At 49.5% G+C, this 17,997-nt stretch overlaps 1 protein-coding gene across 4 annotated transcripts; it reads left to right on the top strand.

Moving 5' to 3' along the window:
- Positions 1-8,474: 8,474 nt before the first annotated feature.
- Positions 8,475-17,877, top strand: CNR2 (cannabinoid receptor 2). Of its 4 annotated transcripts, none has more exons than XM_026098068.2 (2): positions 8,475-9,072; positions 15,667-17,877. In XM_026098068.2, the coding sequence occupies exon 2, from the start codon at positions 15,738-15,740 to the stop codon at positions 16,791-16,793; it is 1,056 nt and encodes a 351-aa protein (XP_025953853.1). In that variant the 5' UTR covers positions 8,475-9,072; positions 15,667-15,737; the 3' UTR covers positions 16,794-17,877. The 4 variants fall into 4 exon arrangements, with proteins under 4 accessions (XP_025953853.1, XP_064381165.1, XP_025953850.1 ...); XM_064525095.1 differs by lacking the exon at positions 8,475-9,072 and adding an exon at positions 9,080-9,155; XM_026098065.2 differs by lacking the exon at positions 8,475-9,072 and adding an exon at positions 9,163-9,274.
- The last annotated feature ends 120 nt before the right edge of the window (positions 17,878-17,997 follow it).

Below are 17,997 nucleotides of genomic sequence, written 5' to 3' on the forward strand. Positions count from 1 at the left end.
CCTCCAAGCTTTCGCCCCTCTCCTCTTGCCTCCCCGCCCTCGGACCCCTCGCTCTGCCTGACCCTACGGGCGCCGGGCGATCCCCAGCCCCCCTTCCTCGCTGCTCCAACAATAGAGCAGCTCGGCGAGCACAACATGGCGGCGGCGGCCGGCCCTTCCCACACCGCTCCTCCCTTACCGACTTCTGTCCGTCTCGTTCGCTCACAAGCACAGACACACACACACGGGCCTCTAGGAGCCGACCCCGCTGCTCCTCCGCCGTCACTCTTCGACCCCCACCCCCCCCCGCAAAGCTCAGTCCAACTCGCTCCACCAACTCCTGCCGCTCCCCCTCTATCTCCCACACAAAATGGCGGCCACAGCCCTACGCCGTATAACACCGTCATCCTCCTCCCTCCTCCCCGGTCCTTCCCGCTCCAGCCAATAGGAGCGCGCTGCGTGCCTCCTCCGGCCAATGAGAACCAAGCCCCGCCTGTTGCTGGGGGGCCGAGGCAGGCGGGGCGGAGCCCCGTTTGAATCGCCTCGGCGAAGGGGAGGTCGGGAGGGGCGGCGGGGCCGCTTTGTCCGCGGGCCGCCGGCCTTTCCCTGTTGTCCGCGTGTTTTATCCCCTTCACAAAGTTAAGGACTCAAAATAACGCGTGCACGTTTGTTTTATAATCTATTTTAAGTCACTGCTGTTAGCTTCAGTTCAAGGAAGATCTCCTAGTAAGAGATTTGGCAAGCCAGTCACCCCACTGCCGCCACCTTCGTTTGTTTCCTCATGCAGCTTTATAAGATATTTAAAGAATCCAGAGGGATTGTTAATGCCAAAACGAAGCACAGTATGAAGGGAAAGGCTTTCACGATTTAGAGCTGCGGCTGTGCTGTGGGAATGGATTCCAAAAACACTGCAAAGAAACTGGCACAGGCTTGTATGCATATTCACAGGGCCTTTTCTTCCGCCTCAGGGCATCATTTACACAGAAGCAACAAAATTTTGGGCCTTTACCATATACCCAGCGAAATGACACAACTACGAGGAACCCCTGCACTCCTCCAGCGATCCCCTCTGTGCAGTCACCCTCGGGCATTGCAGGCTCCTCCATAATGCCCATGTAGACGTTTCTGTTAAGGACCAAATAACTACCAAAAACAACAGCAATTTCAAAAGGAAAGTGAAAGTCACTTTCAGTTTAATTGGCTTCAGGGGGGAAAAAGTACACACAAATAACAGGCTGGGATTCAGGAGCTGGAGTATCAGTTTTGAGACTCCTTGAGGAGCCAGAGGCGCCCTGCTTCCTCAGCCACAACATGGAGAAAATACAGCTTCCCCTTGGATCTCCAAGCTACTTTCAGGTGAGGCTGGTTTCTCACCGACCAGCGCCTGGTGGTACAGGGCGCCGACTTATCTGACAGTCCTCAGGCAGAAGTGGAACAAAGATACGTACCCAGAGAGGCAGCTGGCTCCGAGAAGTATTTCATAATGCAATGTGTTATTAAAAGTTGTACTTTAATATACACAAGCTGTTGACACAACCAAGCTGAGACCTTTGTTCTTGCTCTTTATTGCATGTTTGCACGAACCAAGTTGAGATTTTGTTTTCCTCCCTTTGCTGTGTGTTTCCTGGCATTTAATGTTATGTCTGAGATTCTTTGAGTAACTTTCATTTAAGCAGAAGACATCAATAACAGCATCTGCTGTAACCAAACATTTAAGCCTTGAGATTCCACTAATGATCTCAAACAACTCTTCTGTAACACATGTCAGCAGATTTTTTGCTTTGGTTATATCTTGTGTGCTTATATCGGCTAAAATATCATCTCGATGTGTGTTTAAATCAGGACACAGCACTGAAGTTTAGAAATAACATTTTACTGGCTGCAAATATGCTCTTGTCCAGGGAACAGAACAGCCCTGTACTTTTAAATTCAGATCAAGGATGACACAAGGTCTGGCTGTTTTTCCGCATTATCTCTTAGATACTTCAGAAAACATCTTGTCTCTTCCAGGACTGGTTTCGGGGTCAGGCTGACACATTTACCCAGAGGCACAAGGGAGTAGGAAGCATCAGTGATAAAAACAATCCTATACTTGTGCAGAAAAACATTTCACTGAAACATACTGGGAAACCAGTTGAATACTGCAAGAAGTCGTGTTATTCACTCAGTTTAAGCAGGAACCCAAGGAGTACTTTTAAAACAAATCAAAGGACAGCCAGTCTAGAAAATCCAAAACGCAATGTCTAACTTCAAGCAACTTCACACTGCAATTCCTAAAAACTCAGTTAAGTTTCCTCTCCTGCGGTGGAGCAAGAGAAGACAAAGTCCCCAGGGCTGCTGTAACCCAAACGAGTACAGAAGCATCTTCTATGTCTGAGAGTCCTAACTGCATCTCCCAAGGGCACGGCCAAATCCAGGTCCCAGGTTTCAGCTGTGATTTCTTATTAAAGAGATCTAGGAGCATTCTGAGAGAAGCTACTGCACTCCCTCAAATACTGATTTTAATTCCTCTTTGTTTTAATGGCCTCAGCACAAGACTTCCTGCTCCAGAGGACACGGCAGGATATTCACCTCCATGACTCAGGGGCTGCCAGCCTGGGATGTGGTGACACACGAGCTGCACCCAGGAGCAGCGGCTCCCCCCATTCACGCCCTGCCGCTCGTCACCGCACGGGACGAGGCCCGGGGCAGTGCCCTCACCCCCGCTGCAGGGCAGCATGGCTCCAGACCTGGCGTTGTGTCACCACGTGGCTCCGCACTGCAGACAGACTCACTGACCTCATCTCCACCCTGCCTTCGCTACATGTTCTTACAACTTTTTGCAAGTGCTTTCTCTTGTGCAGGTTTCTGCTCTGTCCTCACTACTCTGCTTCCTCCAGGTAATCGAAGGCTGACTGCAATAACGACCAAGTTTCCCAATGTTCCTAGCGAGCCAGTTTCTTAGGCTGGGTCTACCTTACTCAAGTCCTCCTCCCTCAGCGCTCCAGTATGCTTTTGCTGACACAGTGATGGCAATTCAACGAGGTTTTCCTATTCAGTATCTCCATTCCCTCTCAAAGCAGGTCTAACCAGCAGATCTTAACACCAGCCACCAAGGGAAGCTAGCTCCGTCCGTGCAGACGTTGCAAGAGCTAGCAACATGCCCAGAAGTTCTAGTGAAGACAAAGTCCCCGGAGTCTCAGTAGCCCCAAACTGAAATGCTTCCAGCTGTGATCGACAGATCTAACCAAGCACATGTTTGTGCCAGGACAGCTTTTCAAGGGAAATACCCGTTGATAGCTGCTGCAGGAAGTAAGCAGGACAGATGATTCATTCGTTAAGTCAACACTGAACTATTGCCCCAGTTTTATTCTACAGGTGACCGGCTTCTGGTGGCTCTTGGTTTTTAAAGAGATAAAAACTAAACACACCTTGGCATTATTAAGAGTCTCATGACATGCTTTAAACTAGTTCAATGTTACCATCTGAGCCAAATATTAACTAGGGTAACAATAATCTACCTAAGTTTTCCTTGTGTGGGAAATGTGTTGATATCGTGTTTTCTTAAAAGGAAAATCTGCATGAGAGCGTTAAGCATATAGCAACAGAACAGCCCTTATTCTATTTGGCAAAGGGCCTCCGGTTCTCGGTCTAGATGAAGAACTGAGTAAAGCTTAGGAAATGCACAGCAAAGTGATACACAGGAGCTAGCTGGGCATTTGAATCTCTTCAGAATAAATACATAGAAGCGGTACAATGCAAATGCCCTGGCAATTCAAGGGAAAACTATATTAACTAATTGCTTAAATAAAGGTCCTTACAAGTTGGGTGGTTTGTTTTTTTGTGTGTTAAGAAGTCAGAGGCAGGATACCTAAAGATACTTTTTATGTGAGCCATGGATATGAATTAAGTCAGTGTTATCCACTGGTACCAGCACTGCATTAACTCCAGAGTGAGATTCCTCCTCCAGACTGCTAAAACCAGACACATGTTCCAGAGCATCTCTGAGGACACGTCTCCTTTGCAGAGGTACAACTACAGCACATATATATATGCACACAACCCAGCAACAGTGGAAAAAAATATGGAAATATAAAGCTCATTTAAGGCCAGTTATCCAAGCCGTGAACCTGAGGGCCCAGGAGAGATCAGACAGCCCATGATGGGGCAGTTTCACTCTAACTGAAGTCTGAACTTGGTAAATAAAAGCACATCCAGGCATGACTCCTGAGTCACACCCTTCAGGTTTACCGTGTCTCAACAGCTCCCTGTTCAAGTCCACACCAGCTCTGAGTCACAAGTGCCTGCAAGAGCCTTCAGCCCGTTTAAGTCAACATGCCCAATTCACACCTTATCAGCAGAAAAAACATTTCCACCCTCAACGCACCTCTCTGTGCAAGAGCGAGCAGAGGGGGGTCAGCAGCCAGCCGCCTTGCCCGGGCGCTGCCTCACGCAGGGGAGGGAGCCCCACGGGACAGGACCCCTTTCACTCAGGTGAGCTACTCCATGCAGAAGACATCAGCTTTTGGTTGTGTCCTGCTCCCCCCCTCCCCATAAGCACCTCCTCTGAGTACAGTGTAAGATGCCCCTGGTTCCCCGCTTGAGCAATGCCTCTGCCCTCCACCCTATCTGAGGCACCCTCAGTTTTCACACTCAGTCCAAGCACAAACCAAACCTGGAGAAACACGAGCAAGTCACAGCCCTGCTACAGAGCACAGCCAAGTCTTCTGCCAGCCCTGGTGACTAAGCTCCCCCCATCACATCACCTCTGTCCAGACAACAGCCGCATCTGCCCAAAGGGGCTGTTCCCTACTGCTCTGGATCAAAGAAGCTGTTACTGAGCAAGACCAAGGTCATAAGCTCTTCTCCCTACCACCCGCATTGTTGTTCCTCAAGCCTTCCCCCAGCACGGTGCAGGGGCAGAGCTAGGAACTCACCTGGACACAGCTTCAGCCCGTCCCGCACCCCCGCAGGCTGGGGCCCCTACCCATGGGACACCACCACAGCCAGCCAAGGCAACTGGGACAGGTAGCAGCAGGAAGCTCATCATGGACAACTACTCAGCTATTTTTAAGCCCTGGGGGAGGCTGCATAGCCCCTGCTAATCTCTTGTGCTGTTACACCTATGTCACCACCAAGCCTCGTGCAAGCTGCTAGAGCAAGCTCTGGTGTCTCTCTGGAGGCCGTAGGGAAAGCAGCCCTCCCACAGCTATGCCGGTGCCTCGCTGCTGTGCTCACAGCCATCGAAAGTGTCTCTCCCACTTGTAGGCTCTGCTGAGCCTTGCTTACTTGGTGAGACCCAGGAAGGTCACTAGCAGCAGAATGAGGAAGTCAAACTACTGCCAAGATTGTCCCAAAGAGCTTAACATAGTCTTATGTTATTAAGTAGCATCTATTTAACAGCTCAGCATGCTTGTTTGTGCTTCTCTCAAGGTGCAATCATAAAATCAGGTGCAATGAATTCAGGCCACCCCACCCAAACAAGAGAGAAGCCATTTAAAGCCCCCCAGGCCAGTGCAGTCTCTCTAGAGCCTTCTTTCAGCAGGGCTGTTTCCTCATTTTCTTGGGGTCATGGGTTGATTTCATTTCTGCTAAGCACCAGCAGGCAAAAATAAAAAAGAGGGACTTGACCTTTATGGGAATGTAAAACTCATTATTGATCTCAGCTGTTGATACTGCGTATGGGGATTTTCCAGAGCAGGGCTATTCACAGGCTTGTTAGCCACAGCTGATGCCAAGGAAGCAAGTCACTAGCTTCTGCATGCAGACTAGAGGGGAACAAAAAGCCCTTAGATTATAAAAGTCAGACTATAAAAATTGTCTTTTACACTGGCAGGACAATTTTGCTATATAAGAGAATCCAGATACCTAACTAAAAGCGGGAATGTGCTTCCAGATACACTGCAGTAGTAATGCTTCTTCCTTTACAACACTCATTCTTTTGTCAGAACAACAGCTTTCTTTGCAGATATAGAAGACCAGGCTTTATAATTCACAAAAGCCTGCTGGATGCAAAGATATAACAGAGCAGGGAATGACTTTGGGCTGACTGCCATGCTGGTAGTCCATTCTCACTTTGATGCATGTGGTTCTCGTTAATTGTCACTGTTCGTGATGTGGTGTCCCAAAGGGGCTGAAAGTTTTCCTATTGTATAAGAAAAACTGTTTGCCAGCTTATACTGCTGGGGACAATTTGTAGCTCTTCAAGCAATGTTCCCTGGTGATCAAATAAGTCTTAGTACAGCTTTTTAGCAGAGGCTAAGGGTAATTCTAGCAGAAAATATGAGCATATTTTACACTACTGTATTACAATACCTTTACTTTATCCCACAATAGTTTATAAACCATTGATATAATCCTGCAAACAATTACTTGTGGAAGTAGTGTTCCTTACCTAGGTAATCCTACTGAATTAATTAAACCTACTCACATGAGTGAAGGACCAGCTCAGACCCCAGGGTCATACTGCCCTGCTGAGCCTTCTGTATAGCTCTTACGCCCAGGTAATCGCACGCTGCTAACATATCTGGGATACCAAACATCCACGCGGAGTCCCCCACAAGCATCACCTCCACACTGAAATGCAGCTGTTTCTCATGTGCAGGGCAGCAGATATTCAATACCCAGGAAATAATATCACAGTGATGATGCTCTAGACCTGAGAACCAGGTGTATCCCACAACAGGGAGGATTAATAGTAGGTTAACTGGTTAAAGTCTGAACTGGAAAAGTCCTGATTTTCCCAGCCAGCTCCCCGACCCAGTCCTACCAGGTAGCGGCAGTTATCTTCGGCCAGTGAAGTGGAGGGTGGCGTGCAGGGCTCCAGCCGTGGGGCAGCCACCTTCAGCCAGGGAAGCTTGCGGGCTCCCCTGCTGCGACTGGAAGGATCTCGTTAACATATTGGACATGTTCTTGTTACCCCAAATGTTTTCTTATGTGCCATAAAAAGAGAAACATTGCCCTGCTCTAACATGCATCAGAGTCAGAGTCTCATTGACTCCCTGCTTATTGCAAGACTGTGGCCCGCGTTTTTACTTAAGCCCCTGCCTGGGTGGAAGGGAACAGCCGCGGGCTGCACAGCCCCAGGCTCTTGCTGAATGGGACAGGCACACGGCGAAGCAGGGCTGGGAGTAACGTCATGGCACTGCTTTTACAGCCACCTTTGCTTTGGAAAGCACAAGTCCTGCAAACCCCGATTCTTTAGTTCTCAGCAGCAAGCAAGTATAAAGCATCTTTTTCTGTTTTGTTAGCTTTTTACGGTTTTATACTTGTTCTTGCAAAGGAAGTTTTGCCAGTTCGTGGGTACTAAAATGGAACCCATTTTTAATGGGACCATGCTGATAACCTGTCTCTTCTTTACTTATACAGTAGTCCTTCACGCATTTCATCTTTACTATAGTTTCCACACCATAACGTGATCCAGAGAGGTACAAAAGAGCACCTCATTATGCACCAGGCTCTCAAAAATGCCCTGCTCCGAGCAGCAACTAAAGGGTCATATGGGACCCAGGTGCCAGCGGTTCCCAAGCGCCCTGGGAGCAGGGGGGAACCCCCCTCTTCCCTGCCAGAGACCAAGAGGAAGCGCTGGCTTCCCACCCGCCACCACCTCCTTCTCACGCTTCTGGAGGTCGGTGTCCCCGCGAGTGTCACGCACTCCCCTGGAGAGGGCAGCCGCGCATTGCTGAACATGGCCCCGCTGCTTCTGCTCCAGCAGCTGCTGGGAAAACCCTGGGTCAAAAGAATGGGAGAGGAGCCTCCTGCTCACAGCAGAGGGGAAAATGTAAAGATTTGGAGAGCAAGAGGTAAAGCTGCTCTTCAAAGTCACCACAAAGCCACTGAACAGTGGGAAATGGGATCCAGACAGGCGGGAAGGTTGAATTCCCCCTTGGGAGAAGACAAGTGGCTGTCGCAGCAATGGGACTGTGGGAAGGGGCTGCGAACGGTCCTTAGTATGTCAGAGCCGGGCCTGCTGCTAGGCAGGGGCGGGATGTATCCGGAGGCAAAGGAGCATGGCCTTTCCTTTGCAGCCAGTGCCCTGTCTGCTCCTCAGTATGGGATTAAGGCTGTTGTATTGTCTTACCCAACCATAACATGGCAAATTCCTTTGGGATTTCAGGCAACCTTGCACCTACCCACTGACACGGAGCCTGGAATAACAGATCCCAGTTCCTCCCGCTGCTCTGGTGTCACCCGCCAGCACCTGCAAGCTGTCCCGGCTTTGCTGCAACAACGCTACAATTTGCAAATAACCAGCTCCATGCTGCTGCTGCTCAGCCGAGGAGGAAGACGCGGTTAGCTGGGAAGAAGGGTAGCCTGGGACAGGCGGAGCAGAGACACTGGCCTCTGCAGACCTGGGTCCATCATGACCATGGATGTGGATTGTGTAACTTAAGGCAAGCCATTTCTTTTCCCTTCTGTTTGCAAAGAGAAAATCACTTTACTGTTCTGCATTAGCAGAGCATGTTTGTGCACAGAGAAGTGCCTTGCACAATTTCACAGGCACAGAGAGGTGAGATTCTTGCTGTTAATGGGACCAGACAAGGCAGGGGTGGCAGTTCTATGAGCTTGCCCTTAGCTTGCCCTGTGCACAAATAGGCATCTCCAGATTTTTGTCTGTCTGCTTCCTAGCTCTCTTCCTTCCCTCTCCTCTTCCACTTCCCCATGGAAATTAGAAAAAGACCCTGAATGTGTCTTGCCTAAAGCATTCCAGGTACATGGAGAAATCAAAGAGACTGAGCAAATGATTTTGACAAGTCGGAGGGCTAGGGTGGCTGTGAGATGTGGCACTAGCAGCCAGAAGCGGAACACAAGACCCAGAGGGGAAGTGGGCAAGGAAAGAAAACCTGACACACTTTCACCAAAAGAATGTGAGACAGAGCAAGAAACCAGAGGAAGGATTCAAACTGATGGATTTCCAGCCCAAGGGAATAATGCGGAATGGTACAAGAAACCCAGATGAAACCAGAAGTGGTGCTGTAGAAGAGAAGGGGGAAGCAGGCGCCGTACACAGCTGCACGACATGCCCTGAGAGCTAGAGGGATGGGAAGCTCCCAGGCACCCCCAACCCGAGACCAAGTGAGACATGACGAGTGGTTTGCATTTACTAACCTGAAGGTACATCCTGCAGGCAAGGATCTTTTCTTTCTCACAGTAAAGCGCGTCGCAGCTCGGAGCCCACAGCACTGACACATACGCTGGTGAGACTCTGCCGCGAAGGGTTGGTCAGTTTTATTCAGGCTATTCTGCAATGCAAAGTTAACAAAGCGTGGGAAAACTGGTTTTTAGGATGAATACTTTCTTAATGAGACTGCAAAAGGTAAGTGTTTTAATAGCAGACTGCGGACTAGCTCTTTGCATCTGGTTTTAGGGAATATTAATGTTGGATATGTCAGAGCTATTTCCAAATGTCTAGCAAGGATGAGTGTGATACTGAGCTCTCAGGCTGAGCTTTCCGCACTAGTTAATGCTTATTGCGACTCTGTGTGTGTTGGTTTCAGGATGATGACAGAAGCACTGTTTTGCCATGCTTCATACCCATACTGGTATTTGCATTGCTGTTCTGTACCCACACACTCGTGTATGTTGAATGCTGTCATTCTGAGCAGTCACACATGGACAGAACTATTGGGAAAAGAAATAAAGCAAAAAACCTTCAATGTGGCATTTGTGCCAGACAATTTTTAGCATCAAGTGGGTTACAACATATAGCATTATTTAATATGGTCAGAAGGACAAGCCAGGATGGTCAGCTGTTTCCACAATAATGCCTAAACTTCTGCAACTGAAACAAGAAATCGCATACAAACTAAAATATGTATAAAGTAAAAGACATTTTGCTTTTTCAGCATACTAGCAAGTGAAATGTTAAAGCATTAATGACAATTTTTCTGTAAATCATTTCATTTGTTCATATTAAGTGATCATTTAAGACATTTTATTTTATTACAAAGATCGAAGCTCTCAGAAATTCTTGTGATGAAATATTCAAGCTCTGCACTTTCAAAGTGCTTTATGAACATTGCAATGACTGACTGCAGCACAAATACTTTAACTCTCCATTATCTAAGTAACTGGTATGTTAACTTATTAACCACAAAGATTCTGAGGTGCCTCTGTAAATGAAGAAACCATCAGAAAGCATGCTGCTATGTGCAATGCAGTGTAAGTCTGACAGCTGAAATCAGTCTCACCAATGCACTGAAATGGAAAAGGCCTTTTTCATTTGTAAGTTTAATTTCCACATAAGCCGGCAGTGTCATTAGGCTGGTGTGAGTGGGCTCAGAATCTAACCCGTGGAAGATTTCTCTGCCGGTTGTGGACAGACTTTGCAGTCAGCAGCACCGTATCAGAAATCTACCGCGCTCTCACACGCCTTATCTGCATTTCGTTACGAACAGCAGAGCTCATTTAGTTCAGTTCATTTAGTGCGTTGCCTCCATTTGCTGCCCCTTGGGGTCTGTTATACCACCGGCATTGTTTCTCCACTCTAGTTGTTAGCATCGTAGGAGCTGGGGCTTCCATCATTGTGCTTCGGCAGAATATTCCCCGTTCTGAGAGATCCCGTCGGCAGGAAGCATTTCGCTGTTCTGGGAGGAGAGTGAACCCTGTGGCTGAGCAGCGGCCCAGGAAATCCCAGTTCAGCTCCCATGGCTTCCAGCAAACCAGTCGCTCACGCTGTCTGTGCCGCAGTCCCCTGCCTGTAAAAGGGGAGAGAAGCTCCTTTGCTCTTTCTTGCTGAGCCGAAACGTCAGCCCCGCCAGCAGGGACTGGGTTTGTGGGCTGGCTGCTGTAGGGAGATGCAGCTGTGCCTGGGCTGTAATTGCCTGTGTGGTGGAGCTGCTGCCCCGCAGAACGGGGCTTCCACCCTGGGAGTGGGACTGGGACCAGTCCTGGTTGGGTCATGCCCCGGGAAGGATGCCGTGGGCCAGCTCCCTCCCAGGATCCAGACACGAGGCGGCTTGTTTCCCAGGAGCTGAAGCAGGCAGGAGGCAGTGGGGATGAACAAACGATGGGTCAAATACAGGAACCTTTCTGGCAGAAGAAGAATGTCCCCTGGGTGTGAAAAAGCACCCTCACAGACAATAAAGAAGGGACAGACAGTGAGAAAAGGGTGACTCCCAACATTTGCCCATGTTTTCTAGCTCTGGAGCCTTCATGCAAAAGAGCAGACCTTGTGGTGGAGCAAAGCCCCATCCTTCCCCTCGCAGACACCCGAGCTGGAACAAGGATTTGGGGGAGCTCAGGCAGTACTGCAGAGATTCGTCCTTGTCATTCAGTCTGAGACACAACAGATGTGGGAAGAGAAGGTCTGGCCCGTCTGGCTGGTTGCTATGAGCCCAGCACACTATTTTGAACCTAAGGGCTTATCTGAATTATGTCAGCTTAACGGAGAGAGCTATACCAGAACAGTCAGTGCAAGAGTTATTTTGCCATTATAACCAAATTCTCTCCCCAAGCAACATAACATGAGGAATAGCATTTTGCTGGCCTTGAATTTCTTGCCTAGTGTTCAGTACAACTTCCAAGCTCCTAAGTACGTTCTTGGGACATTGCATAAATGCAGATACTGAGACTTTTAGATGATTCTGGGAATGCTGGCTGCAATTAACAGATGCCAAGGAGATGCTGGAGTCTGCTTAATCAAGAGATGTCTTGATAGGAATGCTAGAGTTTTGGCTGGTGAATTTGGATATCCAAGGAGGCAGTTGCTGCCCTGGTGGTCCCTGGTGAGCTCTGAGACAAGCCACAGTCTATCTGTCTGCACAACTCACCTCTCTCTCCAGAGAGAGATTGGATTGCTGACAGCTTTAATAACAGCAGTAGTAATTAAAGCTGCACTTGCAATGTTTCTGTGACAAGCTGCAGGAAACAAGGGCACTGAGATTCGAGTGCAATATCTCTTATGCTGTGGGATTACCCCATGCCAGAGTATGATGCAATAAGAGAGAGGCTTGCTACAAAACAGCCACATTTCAGCCCAAAGTCCAGGATCCCTCCAGTCTGATATGACAAGAAATACAAATCCAGGTTGAACTGTTCCCTGTGCGACATGCCCCAAATGCCCTGGAACCGCTGATGTTCAGGCCCGACGCGTGGCAGGGGCCCTTCTCGAGAGCCAGGTGTGGGGCTCGGGCTCCTCTCAGCACGCTCTCAGGCTGCATCTCAAGCGCTGAGGGACATTTTGCAACTATTGCCACCACCCTGCCCAGCCCCCTTACAAGGACTGAACACAAACAGCAGTGGGAATCGGGTTGGACGAGTCGAGAAGGGAGGGAAGTGGCAAAGATGGGTATAAAATACCTGTCACTGCTAATGTGTTGTGGACAGAGGTTTCTAGGATGTTGGTCACTGCTGACTATTGTTGCCTCCAGAGACAGCTGTTGTCTTTGCTGAATTTCAAAAAACACGCAGAGAGGCTGCGACGTAGTTGGCTAGAGATGTCTGACCACCCAGCAGCTCAGCAGCAGCACAGCCCTGCACCACCTTGGCTTGTCGAGCAGCCTGTGGGCCACAATTTTTGGACATTTCCTCTTTTGAAAGACAGCTGAGAGCAGTGAGAGTGGCTTGTTTGTTCTGGGGGAAGGGAAAATGCTGTCAGGTCAGAAATGCTTTCCTGCAGCAGCCGAAGCTCATGGTCCCATTGCCCAGATGTGGGATCTTGGCTACTCAGAGCCAGCGGGACAGCGGCTCCTGCCCCAGGGGCCCTTGCAGCAGCTGGGGTATGAGCTGCCAGCGCATGGCACTCAGGGCACAACGTCTCTCTTTACTAGACAGATACGGCAGCCTTAATGTATCCACCAACCTCCTCTTCATCTGCTGTTTATACCCAAGATGACCTCGTTCCTCCTGTTCAATTTAAGCTCCAGAGATCGCTTTTGATTAGTCTGTTAGGAAGCTGTAACAGAGTGACCAGCCACCACGCAGCGATCGCTCCACGCCAGCTGCTAGCGGGGTTTCTTACCTGGTGTAAACATGAGGCAACACGAGGCAGCTGAGCCCTCCGGAAAATGCACTTAGTTTAAAGCACAAGTATAGTCAAGAGTAGAAAAGAGAGAAAAGCAACATCCAAATGACAAGCTCATCAATGTAATGCTTTTAAATACTCTAAGCTGCAGAAATGTAGAAAAAATACATGGCTTAGCTGCCACAGAATGCACCAAACAGCTTCACATCTAACAAAGAAAAATACGGCATTCCCCTACCAGATCTCTGCTAAGTGTTCACAAAACTAACCTAATCCTGGGCATGTACAACGCTTCTGAAGTTCAGGTGATCTAACTCTGTCAGGCCCACGTCTGTCTGTATGTCCTGCCTGTGCTCTTACATTTATGCTAAACAATAACTTTTACTTGTTCTGATCGTGTGCTCCTTCTGGCGATCCCAGGAAAGGCTCTGTTCCTCATTAATAACATCTCCAAAGGGTTTAGTGCCTCGTCCTCTCTAGCCTCGCAGCCACTGCAGGTGCGTGGAAGAGCAGCGCGGTCCCCAATAACCAGCCGTTCGCTGCCCTCGCCGGGGCGATGCAGCTGCAGCCAGATAAAGCGGCAGTGGTGGAGCGCTTCGTGTCTGCGTGCGGAAGAGCAGCAAGAGGCTGAGCTAACGGGCAGTATTATCTGATGCGGATGGCAAACACGGCCGCACAGAAGTCAGGCGAAAGGTTGCTGCTGCAGAAATAAGTGATAGCAACACTACTGAGGAAGGGCAGGGCTGTGCCAGCAGTGCTGTGTTGGCAGTTCCCTCTCCGGGATATACTGAGTCTTGCTGCAGGCGTTTTCTCCTGCAGACTCTGCTCTGGTCCCTACAGAGATCTGGGTCAGACTTGCATTGCCAGTGTCTCAGTTAACTGCCAGGAGGTCCAGCTAGCGAGGGAGACACACACACACACACAACCTCAACTGCTGCGGATGTGCGATGTTCCCAGCATCCGCAGCACGCAGCCTGCACACGGCTCTGCCCGCTCCCTGCTGCGGGAGGGCCGTGGGACGCATCCCCGGGTCTGATCCTGCAGGTACTGCAGCCCTGCGGCTGGGTGCAGACAGACCAGCAATTTTTCCTGCAAGCCGAGCTGCTGCTGCTCCGAGAGCTGCAATGTTTCTGACCTGCCAACGCTGGCTCTGACTGCAGGAGCACGTGTCCAGCATCTCCTTCACCTGCCTGGCCAGTGGGGATACACCTGCAGCGAGCTCCATCCGGCCTCAGGAGAAAAGGAATTTCCTCCGGGCACGTCCGTTAAATGAGGGAACACATTCAATGTTATTTTCCCTTCTCTGCTCTACTTTCTGCACTGGGAACATGAGGGACATGCTGGATGTGCAACCCTTTGCACAGAGTTGGATTTGAATCTTCCCCACAGCTTGTGGCACCCAAATCTGCATCGGGGGGACCCTCCACTGCAGCAACAGGCACAGCACGGTTGGCCTTTGGTCTCTGCTTGGGGGCCATCTACTTCTTCTGGAGCCTGTCCCTCTCTGCGTGCAGCTGGGCAGGAGATGGGCCTTTCTGCGGCTGACTTTGAAGCCACCAGCAGTGTGGCTGGCACAGAGGCAGCCACCACGTGACTATGCATAATCGAAAGAAATTATTCCTTCCTTAAAGTAACCACTAGAGCAGTTACGCATGTTTATAGTGAACACAGTTATTGGGTAGGCTTTATCAACAGCCGTCCCCTGTGCCTCTACTAGAGGCTTCCTATAGCTGTACTTTTTTGCCCTCACCCTGCGCTACAGCATTTCCATTCGGAGCAGAGAGCATCAGCTGCCAGCAGGAAACACAGTCCTGCACAAAACACTTCCAGACGGTAACTCCTTTCTACTTCAGTCACCCCAGCACTGCCTGAGCAGGTCCCTCCAGGCAGCAACTGCTCGGCGCTGCCCTGTTTCAGGACTGAGATCAGGGCTGTGCACAGCCAGGTTCTTCCCCTGCTCACTTTGCAGTAGGTGTGACAGTAAAACACATTTATTTTTGTGACCTGCCTAGGGACAAGAGTCAACTTAACTGGAGAGAAAATCATTTATAATTCACCTTTGACACAGAGATTATGGGGAGAGAAATGCAACTTTAATGTGGCTGAGGTTTATAAGACTAATGGGCAAGCTTAAATGTAAAAACCCTGTCATTTTGTATATTTGAACACTTTTTGGTGAAGAGTAAATGCTTCAAAACGCACTTTGTGTCCCCAGATGAGCCACGCTGAGTCCCCAGCAGTGCAATATCCCTGCTCCTTCTCCAGCCCAGCCATCTTCCTGACCCCCGGGGCAGTGTCACTCGGAGAGGTTGTTCTCCAGGGCCTGTCCCCAGCCACAGCACAGCGTCAGCATGGGCAGCCACAACAGCCCTTCCACCTCCGCTGGCCCTGCTTGGGCTGTGAGCCTTGAATCTTGGAGGCTAGGTAACAGCTGGCCCAGGATTTGTAGTTATCAGCGTTACTGCTTCCCTCTTGTGGTGAGGAAACAGCCTGAGAGCGAGATGCTGTACCCACCAACTGGGATAGACAGACACGGCTAAATCACCAGCGGGAGAAACCCTGGATCCCTGTTGAGAAAGGGTGCAAATCGGCTCCAATATCTGGACTGAGGACCTGAAAGTAGGTCTCACTGGGCTCTTTTTCTTTTGTGTGTCCTCCTCTAAAGGGAGAGATGTCTCTGAGTGGGTTGAATTTATTGCTCTCCTGCAAGTGTGATCTCCCACCCTCCCCTTGTTCTTTTTCAGAGCATCTGAAGAAATGCAGAAGGAAGAAGAAAGGCTCTCTGCAAGCTCCCGTTAAGCCCCAGTTAACTACTATGGATATATGTAAGGTACATGAAAACTCTTCCAAATGCAGTGGAAACACCATGCCCATGGAGTGCTTCATGGTTCTCAGCACACAAGCGCAGAAGATAAGCATTGCCACACTGTGCTGCCTCTTTGGGACACTGTGCATTTTAGAGAACTCTTTGGTGTTGTATCTGATCTTCTCTTCCCCCACAATTCGGAAAAAACCTTCCTACCTCTTTATCAGCAGCCTTGCCTTGGCTGACATCCTGGCCAGCATCATTTTCGTCTCCAGTTTTGTTAACTTCCATGTGTTTAATAATACTGATTCCTCTAAAGAAATGTTCCTGCTGAAGCTGGGAGGGGTCAACACATCCTTCACAGCATCCCTGAGCAGTTTGCTGCTGACAGCCCTGGACCGTTACATCTGCATCAGCCGGCCCTCCGAGTACAAGTCTCTTGTGACAAGGAAGAGAGCATGGGTAGCCCTGGGGGTACTCTGGGTGACATGTGTGACCATTTCCTCCCTGCCCCTGCTGGGCTGGAACTGCTGCACACTCAATTCAGCCTGTTCTGAGCTGTTCCCATTCGTGGATGACAAGTATTTGTCGAGCTGGATCTTCCTCGTCATGGTCCTGCTGGCGTCGATAGTCTGTGCCTACGCACACGTGCTGTGGAAGGCTCATCAGCACGTGGCTTACATGGGGAAGCACCAAGTGCAAGGTGGGAAGCAAAATGCCAGGATGAGGATGGACGTCATGCTGGCCAAGACACTAGTGATGGTACTGACTGTCCTCATGGTGTGCTGGTCTCCAGTCCTGGTTCTCATGATCTACGGCATCTTTGTGAGGCTAAGCAATCAGCTTCGGAGGGTGTTCGCCTTCTGCAGCACCCTCTGCCTGTTGAATTCTATGGTGAACCCCATTATTTATGCCCTGCGGAGCAAAGAGCTATATTCCTCTCTGAGGATGGTCTTTTCTCAGTTCAAGAGGCAGCTGAGGGCCACGGAGGACAGCCCAGAAGCAGAGAGCACCCACAAGTCCTCAGTGATAGAGACCGTCTGCGAAGAAACATGCGTAACATAGGGAGGCAGCAGTGGAAAGTCTGAGCTTGGGCTGGCGGAAAGTCTGTCTTTTCCTTTGGATAGTTTTTCTCTTCTCTTCTCTGAGGAGGTCCTAGAAGATGATGGATCAGATGCCTGTCATGGAGTCAGCTCCCTCTGATGTTTTTCTTAGACATTGGGACATAAAGTGCACAGACTTTGCATGGACGGCTAGTCCCCATGCTGTGCTATCATATGGAGGCTGCAGAGATACCAGTGCCACGTAATGGTGTGCCAGTCAAGAGCCTTCTGCAGACCCCCATGGGGCAATGGATAAAGGAGTCCATGCCCCAGAACAGCAGATCCTAATGTTTTATGACGGCTCTTCCTGCCTGGCCTTCCACCTGTCCAGCCAGTCACCTCCTAACCCATTTTTCTTGCCTTCAGTGATGTCTTCCTCACCCTCTCTTAAAATACAGTCAAGCTCAAGCAAAACACTCTGCAGAACTTCAAGCGCGCTAGAAATAACTAGACATCATATAACTCCCTGTCTAAAACCTTTAACTGGGCATGGTCAAAATTATGCAGGCACTATCAGCAAAGTGCTAACAGCACATCATGAAGTGGCAGAGGTACATCTATTTATACTAGTCCTGAATGCAGTCTCGGGGTGCTGTGTATTAACAGCATGGTGACACAAGGTCTTCAGGTCCCGGCACGCGGGGGAGAAGGACACTGACTCATGACAAGGCTCCCTCCGCCTGTCAGTACCTTGGTGCATCATGGCAGTAGCAGGACCTGCAGCAGCAGAGGAGGCACCCGAGCCTTTGCTGGAAAACGTCACACCCTGCAAATCATTTCACTGGACTCGCTTGCAAACTGCCCTGGCTAATCACGTCTCACAGCATTTAAGGTCGTATTGATTTTAGTGCTTAATTTTTTATGTAGGAAAAGTAACATGTTCTCACTGAGGCTTAGAGGTTCTGCAGCAGTTGAGAGTTTCAAGATGGATCTGACACTGCAGGCACCACATTTCAGCCAGGAAATTTAAGGAAACCTAATCTATGCGATACAGATATTTGTCCATTTGGATGCTGTGTATTTGGATGTAATATAATTAAACATTAACACCATTTTTCAGCCTCTTCTTCCCTTAACCTCTGGGACACAGGAGCCTCCCCTCCGGGCAACAGGTTCGAAACTAACCTTGGCCAGATATTCTGACCAGAAGAAATGTATTCTTTTGC

This window comes from Dromaius novaehollandiae, chromosome 23, assembly GCF_036370855.1.
Source record: "Dromaius novaehollandiae isolate bDroNov1 chromosome 23, bDroNov1.hap1, whole genome shotgun sequence".
NCBI lineage: Eukaryota > Metazoa > Chordata > Aves > Casuariiformes > Dromaiidae > Dromaius > Dromaius novaehollandiae.